At 32.3% G+C, this 15,346-nt stretch overlaps 1 protein-coding gene across 1 annotated transcript in view; it reads right to left on the bottom strand.

Moving 5' to 3' along the window:
- Positions 1 to 15,346, bottom strand: part of LOC129223162 (uncharacterized) — a 48,094-nt gene that overhangs the window by 8,620 nt on the left and 24,128 nt on the right. Inside the window, exons 4-6 of the mRNA XM_054857730.1 lie at positions 11,928 to 12,058; positions 9,813 to 10,055; positions 293 to 442 (exon numbers count right to left, since the gene is read on the bottom strand). Of these exons, the coding sequence (XP_054713705.1) occupies positions 293 to 442; positions 9,813 to 10,055; positions 11,928 to 12,058 (524 nt within the window). The remainder of the gene's footprint in view (positions 1 to 292; positions 443 to 9,812; positions 10,056 to 11,927; positions 12,059 to 15,346) is intronic.

Raw genomic sequence — 15,346 nt, 5'->3', positions numbered from 1 at the left:
TAAATTGACGCTTAAAATTATCAATAAAAATCAAACTAAAACCATCTGACAGCAAAAGTAATAAAGTGCCACAGCAGCAAACAAACAAACATTGATAAAGCAGTAAAAAGTCTTTACTGGTACTATTTTACATTGGAACTCCTTCCTCCAATTGATAGTTTTGAAGGTTTCGTGCAATTTGATTTAAATGTTTCTCATGTTTTCTACTTTAAAAAAAAGACAAATTTAAAATTTTTAAGGTGGAAATGTGATGACTTTTTTTAAATACAATAAAACTGAAATGTCAATTTACCTCATAGTCATCTTCACTGCTTTCAAATGCTGCCAACATGCCAGAAGGCAAAGAATTGAGACCGAACATTCTTGCTATTTGGTAGGAACTTGCATCATTTATAGAGGGACGTGCAAACCGTCGATTACGTCCTTCCGTTCTACGACGACCCTATATTACCAAAGTGAAGAAAGCTTTCTTAATCATTTATACACAGAAACATTTTCTCATATATTTTTTGAAATTAAATAACAGCGTGGCTCTGGCTCAAAAAATGTTATTGCTGGTATATTCAACACTTCAAACTACTGTTTATTGGAGTATATTGTAGGGCTGGACGATGCATTGCCAAAAACCAGTGTGCATCCTACATCATTAAACCGGTTTAGAATTTTTCTCAAAACGGATACATCCAAATTGCTCTGATGTACAGATACTGGTCCACGTTTGATGCCGTTTTAAACTCTTTTTTTTTCACACTTAGCAGTGTGTCCATCCAATCTGGTTTAACAATGAAGGTGCGATGAGTTAACCTTTATTTCTCCCAAAACATATAAGAATTGCACATGTGTAACAGTTATATACAAAAGATATGTTGATGAACTAATATGTTTATCATATAGTCACTTACCAGAAAAAAAGCAAAATGTCAAGAGTAAAATAGCAACAAAAATGCAACATGTATTTTGGTGTTACAAGAAGTGGAGTTCCTATCACAGATGTCACATGGGTGGATAACTTGTAGTGTCACCGCCCCCCCCCCCCAAAAAAAAAAATAGGTAAATGTTTCATATAAATATGAAATTTTTATAATTTTCAGAAACAATTCGGTTTTATTTTTGTGGCATAACAAAAGTTTGGAAGACAAATGAGGCAGTCAAGAGCTGGTACTAGTAGCCCTGGTAGTTGCAGCTATACAGCATGATTTAGAAAAAATTTCAATGAAAGCCTACCTAGGATGTTATCTTTAAAGGCGTTTTACTCAAAACTTGAGAATGTCCACTTACATCCCTTTGCTTCTCACTGCCTCAAATATAAACTGCGAATCCATTTTATGCTAAATTTGTCCTAGATGATATGTGTAACCTTCCCCTCTCCTTATAATAATGGGCACTTTATTTTTGTTAAATTTGTTAGATTAAATATAATTTAAGATATATTGGTGGACATTTCAGAATTAAAGTATTTATATTTTTTTATTAAACTATGAAATCCTCTTTGAGTGTCACCCTGTGCGGCCTCTCTCTTCCGCTACTGATTGCAAGGAGTTTTTTTTTTTAAATGCAAGAATATGTGAGCTTTTGAATGGAATGCATTACTTAGAGCCCATTTATTAACCTCTTTTTGCATTGAAAAAACAGGCTCATTGTTATCACAAAATATGTCTTCCATAGTTTTCACTAACTTGCGCTTTTTGCACTGCTTTATAGAATAATGAATTTCTTTCGCGTGCTGAAATCTGTTAATTCGTATCTAGCATGATGTATAATTTTTCTACCTTGTATATATTTTTAAAACTTAAACAAGCAAGTTCAGTTAAAAAAATAAATAAATAAATAAAACCTTACATCGTGACACATTGCTACATCACAATGTAAGGTTGGCGATGCATCACAAAGTAGAAATTCCTACATCGCCCAGCCTTGATTGAAAAAACCTTTTTCTGGAAACTCAAAGCTTTAAGAGAATAAAAAGTTGCTCCCGCAAAACCACATATTACACAATTTTTTTCAATAAAAAAAAAAATATATATTTTGGTTACCCCACAAGATCTAAAATTTATAATGCTGTGTAACAAAAAGAAATCCTTTTCTATATATTTTTAAAATTAAGGATTTTATTATTATTTTTTTTAAACTTTCAGTTGGCTGAGGTAAACAATGAAGTTGAGCCGTTTTAGAAAAAAGTTTGGCTCTTATGCAACATTTAGGTATGCCATATAGTACTCAAAAAAAAAAAAAAGGAATTTTTTGAAGTTAAAATTAAAATTTTCATTATGAAGAAATTAATTACACTGCGCTGCATAAAAATGCTTCTGACACTACTCCTGATGACTCACATGAGTAATTCCACCTCAAGCGACCTAGTAATTCCTACTAGCAGGGATGTACCGACCAAAACTCGCTTTTGGAACAATCTTGGGAACAGGAAAATGGTGAATTTGAAGCAGTAAAACGGTGAATTTGGAGCAGTAAAAATTTAAATTTTGCTTCAATTTAGAGCAATTATGTATATTACACACACAGAAACACGTTTGACATGATCAAATAAAAAAGGAGGTTAAGGATGCAAAAACACCATAACTACAACTACAAATTGAAGCTCTCTTAATTATTATTAATTTTTTTTTGTCTAATATTTTTCACAAAAGACTAGTCTTGTCCTGCTCTACTTTCTTCTAACAGTTCTTTTGATATAAATTTAGTTCACACACTTACTTTGCTTAATAAATCATTGCTTTAGTGCACATTTAAATTAGAGTGCTTTGATACCTATTTTTAAAATTTGTTTGCTTTTATATAACACTAGATTTTACCCGCTGCTTCGCTATGTTGATGTAGTTTTTTTCAATCGATTCAAGTTAATGGTCAATACAGGCAGAGGTCAAATAGTCCCAAAAAATGGTTTTCCCCAGTTTCGCCGACAGTTCAAATTGCCTCCCCTCTTTAATATATCAAAAGGTACGATTGAAACTGAAAATCAGGGGTGGGGGGGGGGGGGGAATGAAATGTCGGCGAAACTGGGAAGACACACAAAAAATCACACAACATAAATCAAAGAAACAGTCAAGAATTGTAAAGAAGTTAGTAGGGTAATTCTCGAAAATTCCAATTCGAGTGAGGTCATCAATTCTTAAATAAAGTCAAACATTTCCCTTATAATCCCGATCCCCGACAATGATGTCCAGCGCTACACCGGCTATCTAAATTACTGTATAGCTTCTTACCGGAGAAATCGTCCCAAAATAGGATCAACAGTCACTACAAATCCTGATTCTAATAATGTCCCTTTAGAGTGAGAACATCAAACCTTTAAAATCCCCATGAAAAGGAAATCAACTGTTTCTAAATAACGTAAACGGTCCTGATTAAAATACTAAAAAGTTCAGAGTAAAAATACCATTACAATCATAATAAGCACAACAATTTTTTTTTTTTAAAAGTTAACATTTAAATGAGGACAATAGTACAAAAAACTTTTTATTTCGGAAAGAGAATCATTCCCTCAAGTCTCTATTAAAATGGTGATATCAGTGTTTTCAAATAACATTTTCCTCTGAAGATCTCCATCATGATTAATTCCAAAAACCTTCATCAGTACAAGCCCGATAGCATAAAAAATAAAGAGGAAAAAAAAGAAAGAAAGAACAATATTCTCCATTGTCACCATTAAAGTAGGGACATTAATTCCAAAAAATCCTAATTAGCATCATTAATCCTTAAAAACACACACAAAAAAGAAAAAAAAAATTAAAAGTTTCATAAAAAATTAAAAAAACCCAGTCGCCTGGTGAGACTGGAGATAAAAAATGTATTTGGCGGATTAATTCACATTTTAATTGAAGTTTTAATGTTATTTGAGAGTGTTGTTTCACTAATTTGGCGGATTAATTTTAACTTTAATACCTTATACATAATATTTATTTAATGATCTTTTTACCAAAATTAATTTGGCAAAACTTTTAAATTTCAATGCAACTTTTGTAATGGATGTAGTGCCAAGATTTTTGAACTCTCGTCCGACCGCGTTATCATAACTCTGCCAATCTAATAAGTTTTTAAAAAGTTATTTTGTTTAATTTCATTTTCTATTTTTGCAATTAAAAGCAGCATAAAAATTTAAAATAATAAATCCAAATCCATTATTTATCTCAAAAGGACCACAGCACCATACACTAGCCAGAGGCTAACCAAGTTTATAAAACTACTTAAGATGCTGCTTGATCTATATTCATAAGATATGATTTTTAATACCGAACAGAAGATGCTATAAAGAAAATGTTTTGCATGTATTTGGTTGTTCCTGGCGAAAAATAAATATTTTCCGAAGGTAAGTAAAAGGGGGTAGGGGGCAGACTATTTAATAACTTTCATTATTTAGTTACCAGAATATTATACATAGTAAAAACACCCGGTGTTGCCTGGGTCTGTAATAATTATGAGAAACAATTGCTACTTTTATTTGTTTTCTTCTGCGACTGAAATAACTCAAATCACACCGCTTTGCCGTGATTAAAAATCGAGCTTCTTCCTTACCCATTAAAAGTAAAATGGCAATAAGTATGAAGAAAAAATTTTCAGAAAATTTTAGAAACGAAAAAACGACATTCAAGCATATACAAATTAAGCATATTAAAATGTTACCGAATTTGCGGTAATCCTTTTGGGATACCTTGGATAAGACTCCCCCTCCATACATTGTAAAACTGTGTTACTAATTTTCATTGAAGAGATAGTGTCGCCAAATACCGAGATACTTCTGGTGACCATAAAATGCTAACCGAAATGTTTCCAAAATAAGAAGTGAAATTTGGCAATTGTTTAAAATTGTGCTGTTTATGGATTTGCTTAATTTAGTTGGCGGATTATTTTACATGTTAACAAATGCTTTTTAGAAAAAAATATTAAAGAAATGGCGATATTTTGGTTGCATGGTGAAACCCGAGAAACAGTACTGAAGAGTATTTATCTTCAAAAACAGCGACAATTGAAAAAATTGCCAAATGCCTTAGCTATTGAAATGATTCTGCAAAAAATGTTTGGCCAGATTCCTGCTGGTCGATCAAATACCCAGTCAACTCAAATAACTAAAAAAAATATTAATTGCCTCAAAGTTGCGTTAAACTGGAAAATAATCAGGCTAATCCATGTATTATTTGTCAATCTTGAGCAAAAATCTTAGTTTAAGATTTAACTTGCGAAAAGCCTGGAGCAGTCAGACGAAAAGCAAAAATAGTCAACAATACAACAATTGTCGCTATCGACGGGGAGTTGAGATGATACACTAAATACTGTATTGAGTTGAGGAAAGCCTTCGAACATGGAACTAAAGAGCTCATAACTCGTTTTTTATTCTACTTAGAAATTTCAAACAGGTGCCAGCAGAAAAATTGGAGCTTTCAATGGACATATAATGTTAATTTGTGCAAGCATTTTTTCCATCCCCATATTAGAGAATTTAGACAAAAATTGTTTTATAGCTCTCCTATGGGGGTTTTTGCCCCCCCCCCCCCATAACAGGACGAAAACTACCCTATGTGTTATTCTGATGCATAAGCTATATTATTTTAAAGTTTCATCAAAATCCATTCAGTAGTTTTTGCGTGAAAGAGTAACAAACATCCATCCATCCATACAAACAAACTTTCGCATATATAATAGTAGTAAGATATTCAAAAAGGCTTTAAAAAAAAACAACAAAAGTGGTTGAATTTAAAAACTTTAAGTCAACAAGTTACAAGTGAGTTTTAAAGAGCTGTTAGATTTTTTTTCTTTTACTTTTTTTGGTATGTTTAAGTTATTCACTTATATTTGACCTTATTATTATCTTTTTTTCTTTTGGCACATATTTTTATATACTGAACTACTTGATTAACAAATCTGAAGATCAAGTAAAGGCAACATTTAAACCTTTTAAGTGTTTGATATTTAATCACAAAATTAATAATGAAATTACAATGAAAAAAAAAAAGATTTTGAAAAATGATGTCACAGAAAAGGAATTTTTAAATAAATGTAAAAAAAAAGAAAAAAAGAAAAAAAAAAAAATTCAATAGATACAAATTTTAAGACAGACTAAGAACATAGAGAAAATGCCTGAATCTGAGAAACTTGAAATGTCTGCATATTCAGCACCAGAGTATTAAAATTCCTAGATTTTTGCTATCTTAAGTGTCTCCAACCAAAACTAGAGATCAATTTTCTGTCCTAAAATCTTAAGAAATCCAAGATTAAAAACTGGTGAACAATATTAATTTTTACAGATTGCATTCACTTAAATCAATTTGGGTGCAACTGCATTGACATTTTCGAGTGGGCGTGGCAAGAAGACAAATTTACAAATCCTCATATACTGAAAACAAAAGATAACAAAGGTTGAAAATAATGATCAGTGCAACATTTTTCTAGTCAAAGGAACAAAATCACATAAAAAATTAAAACGATTGAGTTTTTCAAAAGCAGATGCAATCGGATTTTGAAATGCACAAAAAATCGGGACTAAGCCAAAAAATAGTAAAAACAAGCTCCAAATGCATAAACTTGATGATATTCTGCCAAAACTGCCAAATATGCTAAAGGAACTGCAACATTAAATGCAAAATTACAGTTTTGGCACAAATTTGATTTTGGTGCAGAAAAGTCCATTTGGCGGTCTTTTGGAGCAGTTTGGCATAGGATCGGCGATTGGCACACCCCTGTACCAGATCATCTCCGAATTGGATGAAATATTATCGAGGTGCAGAAATGCGTTTCAAACTAACCTATGCAAATTTCTAGCTTCAAAGATCCAAATTCCGAGAATCTAGGATCAGAGCCGCGCCAAGCCTGATCAGCGCCGTCGTGCAAATGTCATTTGAGCGCTTTTATGTTCTGGCGTTCGGGGAAAATATAGTTAACACCTGGAAATAGGTTTTGTAAACAAATATAAAATGGGAAAAAATACATTTGGCATTTAATTTATTAAAAAAATAATGCGTGAAAATTTCATTTTGGAATATCGTGTACGTTTTTACTTCATGTCTCGAAATTATTTAGAGTTCAGCAGCAACTCTGATATGCTAATAATGCATTTTGAAAAAAGGAAAATGCTTGAAATAACGAAATTTACGTCACTGTGAGTATCTATCTAATCTCTACGTGATAAATAATTAATAAAACAGTTACGCCTGTCAAAACATGACAAGAGAAGCACTGGCGCAACTAGAAAATAGTTTTAGAGGAGTATATTGAAAAAAAATTCTCTTGTAAATTTTTTTAAATTTGTAGTTTTAAAAGTCGCAGTTTTAGACGGTCTTTGGTGATGTTATGGGAGAAAACGGTACAAGGGGCTCCGCGGAAATTTGTAAAAATTGAAGCCTTAAAACGTGATTACAGGCCATATTTAATGACGCTAGAATAAGAGATAGAACTCTGGGATTCTACTCGATTTTTTTTTCTTTTTTTTTAAAAACAGATAGAAATAAATTCCTCCTCCTCCCTCCAATTTTTTGAAACTGAACTTCCAAAAACACAATTTTAGACATTTTTGAAGATTTTTACGGGAAGGAGATTTTGGAGCTCGCCCCTGGAAATTTTTTCAAAATTAAAGACCTAAAACCTTGAGCAACATTCTATGATATTAGGAAAAGAAGTTCAGAGGCTATTTCATTTAAATTTTACGTAAGCCATGTTTTAAAAACCTAAATTTTAATGATATTAAAGGAAGGCGGTTCGGAGGCCCTTGCCCGAATATTTTCTGAAATTGAAGTCTTAAAAACGCGATTGTAAGACCATATTTGGTAACATTAGGGCTGGCAATCTTTCAGAATTGAAGCTCCAAAAGCGCAATTTTAGGTGATTTTCGAAAGTAGCTACGTAATGCTTTTGGTAGCGGAAGAGGGAGAGAATCGCAGGAGTAGCATTTTGAAGACAATCTTACTTGCAGACGAACTACAAAAAAGAAAAATACCATAATTTCGGGTAGATAAGCCGCCATATCGTATACGCCGCACATGCAATAATTTACTAACTAAAAACAAAAGTTCATCGGATAAGCCGCCCTATCGTATACGCCGCAGAAGAGCGTATCAAAACATGGCGCCCCAACCCCCTCTATATATACATATGTACGGATGCGATCATTTATTTTAGTTAGAACAAAACTGTAACAAGCAACTGCATTTGTTAAGATAAAAATGGAATAAACTTTGTAAAAAAAAAATCAGAAAATGCTACGGTTACACAAAAAAAAAGTGTTGCCAGATGACATCTACAATTGGTTGGACGAAAAGTTTTCAAATCATTGTTATACTTAGCAGTTCATCAAAAAATTGTTTACCCTTTATCAATTGATTCTTTTTTTTTTTTTAAATTTATCATCGAGACATTTTAAAACATTACTCAGACTATAGGGACTCTAACTCACACAAGCTAGCGATTCCTCCATTTTTCAGCCTAGTGAAACGTATGTTATCATCACGAATCTGGCAACACTGGAAAGAACAACAACAGCGAACAGCAGTAAAATCGGCGCAAACTAACGCAGGTTTAAGGGTGTTGGGCGAACATGAAAAGCACTAAGAAAGAATGGTGGGGGGAAAATTTCTTCAGATACGCCGCCCTGGCAGATACGCCGCAGATGTTAAATTTCAACTTCAAAACACGTATAAGCCGCGGCTTATCTACCCGAAATTACGGTAATAAGGAAAAAAGAAAAGAGACAGAACGGAGGGCAGAGTAGCTAGAACAATTAGCTGTAACTACTGAAAATTTTTAATTCAAAGTTTTCTTTTTGAAAAAAACTTAAGTTTTTCCTTAACATCATTGTTTTTTTCGTATCACAATCACTTTGTTTTCCTAAGACTTATTTTTTCTCTTTAATAATAAAGAGTATTTTTGAAAAACATTCAACTCAGCATTCTGGAGGTGCATAAATTATAATACAACATATTCACTGCAAAAACCAAAATGGGAAATAGCAAATTTCCTGCGCTTCGTATGCTCAACTTTGTGAAATTATAGACATACCGAAACAGCATTCACGGCTCCACACATGAAGAAAAATGCTCATGTATGCATAAATTAAAATCATGTGTTTTCAGTGTAAAAGATTGCACTTTTGAATAGCATGTTTGGACACAACAAGGCAATTTTTTTCTTTTAGAAAGACAGCGAGGAGGATTGCTTGTTTTAATGAGCAGTATAATTTCACCATCACTATTAGATATAATGAATAGTTCAAATTTTTTTTTTATGGAGATTTTTTCCACTCATTTTTAGCATTTTTGATTGGTAGAGCTCGGCGCCTTTTGGACTCTGGCGCTGTCATGCGCCGCACGACCTTGCACATAGGGATGGCGCGGCCCTGTCTAGGATGCCTCCAAAAAGTGCATAAAAATAGGAGATCAGCTTTGTGAAACGAATTGCATTGGGGTTAGAGAAAAATTGGAAGGCTCAATACTAACGTTTATTAGTAAAAAATTATTTTAGGCAGTAAAACTGATCAATTGTTAACATTAAGGAATCATACGAATGACACATAAAGTTTTCAAAAATTCTTTAATATAAATCAAAATGGCTCGAATGTCTATTTATATTGAAATACACACATGCAAACAAATAGATTACATTTAAATATTTTTAGAACAAAAAAAATTATCATGTTCAGAAGATTCTCTTGAAACATATCTAAATTTGATTTCGCTACTGAAAAAACCTGGATTCATATAAAAAAATTTAAAAACCCAAATTCCTTATTTCTTAGATAAAAATACACAATTTGTTGTGTCCTTCTAATCATAATAGGAAAAAATAAATTTATAGTGATACTACTGATGACTTACATATATTCCAGTAGGAGTAGGAGGTAAAAGAGCACTCGAGGTAACACGATTAGGGATCCTGTGACCTCTTCTGTGTATCTGCTCAACTCTTTGCACAAAGGGAAGAAGAGGTGACTCAAAAGGCTCCTCTGACTCTGAGCCCCCCACGGGGTCAATGATACTATTATCATCACTCTCAGACCAGTTTTCAAAATGAATCACAGCGGGATGGCGAGGGGCATTCGCTTCTGCATCAAACTCAGCCTGGAGAGGGAACAAACGAAGTCAACAAATAGAATATTGTATAAGCATATGTGGACATTCATTAGTTTCAATACATTTACATACAGGCATAACAATGCTGCATTGAAAAAAAAAATAGAGTGAAACTTCACGAATATTAGAAATTATCATATTAAGAATATGCAGTTACCTACAGGTATCTTAAAATCCTACTATAAACTATATTGGATAACGTTAGGGGGTTTGGAGCTCTCTCATGGAAATATTTCAAAATTGGAAGTCCAAAAAATGTGATTTGGCGCCATCTTTGATGACCTTAGAGGAAAGAATAGAGTTTGGTGCTCTCTTCCCGAAATTTTTAGAAATTGAAGTTCTTAAAATGCAATTTCAAAGTATATCTAACGTTTTCTATGTGTAATTTCATAGGTAGGGCATCAGTCATTAATGATAAAGCATTGCTTTTTGATGGCTGTGGCCCTGGAGCCATGCAGTGAATATACATTGGTTGTGCTTTAAAATCTAAAAAAACTTTTGAAGTCTAACAAATTCCCTTCTCATATTTGACTCACCGTCAGAGCAGTCCTCTAAAATTTTGAAAAAGATAATCTAGGCAGGCGAGAACATATTTTAATATATTAAATAGAGCTTTTGCCTTAAATTTTAGAGTTTCATACAGTGCTACAAATTTATTAAAAAGTTTACAATTGTTATTGACACTCGTCAAGCAAAAAGGAAATTATTTTCAAGTAAAGCTTAATCAATCAAAAGCAATTCTCACTCCCTCTAAAAAATGACACTAGTACAAATTATTTGGTGGTAAGGGGAGTCCCCCCCAAGCCCCATGGAGTCTGTGCTAGTGTTCAATGATCATTACAAACATTTGAAAATACATTAACAACAAAAGGCTTCAATTGGGACCATTTAAAGCCTTCCCTACCACCACCATATTATACCATGAGAACTTAATCCTTTCGTTTTCTAGTAAAATACAATATTGTAATGCAACAAACTGTGCTCAACTGCTTCATTTTGTTCAATGACTACTTAGACAGTAACCAATTGCCTAAAAATAGTGGAACCAAAGTGTAATTAGCATTTCCTCTGTCATTTACTAGGTTATGATTAATACAATAAGTTTATTTTACTTATGATCAATCTAAAAGTGTTTTACTATTAATGAATACTGCAATAAAACTATACTTTAATTGAATTATGTAATGATTCTATTGCAACATATGAATAGTTTTCTGTAATAAACATATGGAGAATCAGTGGATTTTCATTTGTCCAATTTCTTCTGCCGTCACGGGCTTTTTACAAAAAAGTGGGAAAATGCAAACACTGATTTTAACAGGTCTACATGCTAAAAAATAATATTGAAAACTAGACATAATGGTTGAAAATTCAGAGGGGGAGATAAAAGCATGAAGACAATACCCTATTGGTGGTGAATAACTTGAACACCATCCCTCTTGTCAATTTAATAAAATAATAACAAGTTAATAAAACATTAACTTAGTTGTTAACATTCCAAAAATGCACATAATATTGGGGAATTTTCAACAACTTCAAGCTGAAACTAAAACCATAATTATGAACGATTATACACACATGGCATTTAAGGTGAGTTGACATGAGAATTTGATAATGTTTACATCTTTTTGGGGTAATAACAAAGGGTAATGGGCGTCCAGTTAATTTGGTTACCACAGAAATTTTTTTGAACAAGCATCCCAACTCAAACCTGTGTCGGTAATATATTCCCTTTTCCCCTGAACTCTTCATAAAGAAACTACACTCTCCAGGTCATGCTTCAACTTATCAGAGCTACACTATAACCAAAACTTGCGTATAGTAAAGAGATAAGCTAAAAATTTCAAATTTGTAACCTGCCTGTAACATCCTTGCAAATCTTTCATCTTCTTCCATCTGGCGAACTTGTTCTACAGGATCAGGAGATAACGAAACTACTTCGTAGTTGTTTTGGAAATGTCTGTGCACAGTGCCTCTGCCATACCTACGACCTACAAATATTTCAAAATGTTTAATTTAAATATTAAGACCAAAGTAAAAGAATAATGTAAATATAGAGAAAAAAAATTGAAACCCCAGCGTCAACTATTAAAATCAGCAGCAGAAACAAATGTTTTTCGTCATTTATAAAATAATTATACTACTTACGTAGGTCTTACGCAAGTTGTTACCATATATTTGATTTTTTTAAATATCTCTTCTGTGAACAATATATTCTGTTTTATTCTTCCACTAAATACTTCATAAAAATACTAGCAGTACCTGCTCCCTTCTGATGTAAAATGATCATTTTTCTTCAACTAAAATGGGTACACACCTTTTCAAAAATCCTATTGAAATCTCTTTAGAATTTAAAAATATTCGCCAAAATACATAAAAATATTAACTGTAGCTTTAAAACTCAAAATAATCCTTGAACTGTATTAGTTCAGCACTTAATGCGCCAAGCAACTACGCTATATCGTAACCCTGCCCCTAGCAAGTGAAGCGGGTGTTTTTCTGCAATTTAAAAGGTTTCGTCAAATAAACAATACTATAATAAAAACATAAGAACAGTCCCAATTGAATAATACGACAAATTAAATGATTTACTTAGATAAGTAACTATCTTCAACTGTAAGAACAAAAACAAACATTGAAGAAATAAGGAAAACAAAATCCAGAAAAATCCTACAAAATCAAATTACCTGAATATCAGGGGGGAGGGGGAAATGCATTCAAAAATCAGTTCGCTGACCACAAGACCCGCAATAGCATAGCTATCAGCACCTTCTCAATGAGTTAACTTACCCCGCCATTTATTAGGAATTCAAAGAACTATAAACTTACCCTGCCATCTATTAGGAATTCATAGAACTAAACACTTAATTAAACACTTAATTTCCAATTACAAATATTTCGGTCAATCTGATTTAAAAAAAAAGTCTATAGCCTTCCTCAATGAATGGACTATTCAACACAAAAATAATTTTTCGATTCGTACCAGTAGTTCCTGAGATTAGTGTGTCAAACAAATCCCAAGTTTTATATTATTAGTATACTAGCAGCACCCGCACAGCGATGCCCATGCTAAAAATTTAATGGAAGTCCATTGAGTAAAAAATTTGATGCTCCCTCCCCCTCTGATGTGAAATGATCATTTTTCTTTGTATAAAATATGTACACACCATTAAAAAATATATTAAAGTTTCTTTGGAACTTAAACATCTCGTCAAATTATTAAATTAGACTTACAGTTGCTTTATAACTATTTAGCGAGTGAAGCAGTTTTTACTGGAATTTAAAATATCTGGCTAAATAAATAAAAAAAAGACATCAATTAATATCTTTCAAATCTAAAAATAGTTCCGCAACTGCATTGTTTATAGCCAAACTCGCCCAGCAACCATGTTATCATAATTCGTCCTTCTAACAGAAAAAAAAAAAAAACATCCAGAGGTACATTCAAAAATCGTCGTCAGAAAAAAAAAAGAAAATGTCGTACATTTCACTCGGATAAATACAAATCAAAAGTTTCTTTTCTTTCAAAACGAATCACCAAAACAATGACTTACATTAACGATTGCTTTAAAACAATAATCCTAGACTGAACTGCTCAGCGCCTAATGCTCCAAGCAAACACGCTACCGGAACCCAGCCCTTTTGCGAGTGAAGCGGATGTTTTCTCTTTGGCAATAAGAAATGTTTCGCCAAACAAACAAAAAAGTATGTATAAAATCACATTAACAGTAGCTTTCAAATCTTTATACATAAAGAACTGTGTTGCCTGGCTTTGCCTGGTCTACCTTGAGAATAAAAATTGTGTCAAGTGACATATATTCAACAATCAGGCTTAAATAAAAGAAAAAAAAACACCACGCAAAATTACCCTTCCAAACAATGACGACAGATATTAAAATACTTTTAAGAAATTGAAAAAGAGAAAGATGGATTTTAAAAGCGTAACCATGGAAACACAAAATAAAATAAGTTTAAGAAATTAAATGCAAAATAAGGAAAAAAACAATGGATTCAAAAAGTGTAACCATCGAAACGCAAAAATAAAGTGGTTGACAACCTGAATCAAAATGACATTTTTCGAACTTGATTTAAAAATGCTTGTAACTTTTTTCCTTTGAAGATAGAAGCTAATTTTTTCAACCATAGATCAAGAGAGATCTGGAGTAAAAAATGTCGCTTTTTCCAATGGTGTCAAAAAGAAAACTGTGGGACAATTCCTTCACTTTTTATTGATAGATTTAATGAAGAAAGTAGGGCCTAAATTTCAGCTAAGCCTAAAAAAAGTTTGAGCCAAAAATGCAAATTACTCCTGCCGTAATTAAGTTAGAGAATTGAAACAAATTGTTTAGAACGAGGGAAATTCTACCCTTTTCAACGATATATAATATTAATATGTGCAAGTAATTTTTCACTCCCATATTCAGGAATTTGAAGTTGGAGCCTAAATTAGAATAAAAAAAGAACTATCTATCGGATTTTTTTCGAATTATAGCCTATGTCACTCAGTAAGAAAGCACCTTTCATATTGTGAAGGAATTTTTCTAATAGGCGCAGTGGTTCCAGAGATTACCTCGAACATATAAACACACAAAAATCTGCCTTCTCTCTTTATATTAGTATAGATATTACTTTTATTCTCATTAAAAGCAAACTTTTCTTTTTAATGTTTTTTTTTTGTTGTTAAAGGTAAGAAAAATAACTGCATTATACAAAATGGTGCTAGATGCAGAACATTTTCTGGACATGGAAAATGTATATTCCGGGGCTTTTCTTTTTTCTCTTTTGTATCATAGGATTTGATACATTTTGCATTAATTTCAAGACCTCGTGTTTTTCATTTCCTGCTTCTTTTAAATAATTATGAAGAATTTTACTTTTAATGTATTGCTTCTTAAGTTATATTAATATACGAATGCAAAAATGATAACCAGCAACAAGGTTTTCCGAAAAATACATGCATTTAAGATTCCTGTTATGCAATTACAATAAACTTGAAATGCATACAACATCAAGAATTTTTTTTTTTTTTTTTTGAATTTGTGTTTACGTGTGAAAAAAAGTAGAACCCTAAAAGTAGAATTAATTTTATTGGAAAATGACAGCTAGAGTATACCGTTTATGTGAAATAAAATACAGAGCAATTGGTGTATTATTTCTTGAGAAATCTGTAAAAATGTGAATTTTTGAAAGTGTCCCAATACTTTTGGTCATATAGTGTATGTTGGATGGATAACTATTTTTAATGTGCATGGTTATATTGGGCTTTCAGAAAGATCGCA

Source organism: Uloborus diversus, chromosome 5, assembly GCF_026930045.1.
Source record: "Uloborus diversus isolate 005 chromosome 5, Udiv.v.3.1, whole genome shotgun sequence".
In the NCBI taxonomy this organism is placed as follows: Eukaryota; Metazoa; Arthropoda; class Arachnida; order Araneae; family Uloboridae; genus Uloborus; species Uloborus diversus.
The sequence above is the reverse complement of the archived record's forward strand: the minus strand, read 5'-3'. Positions and strand labels throughout refer to the sequence as shown.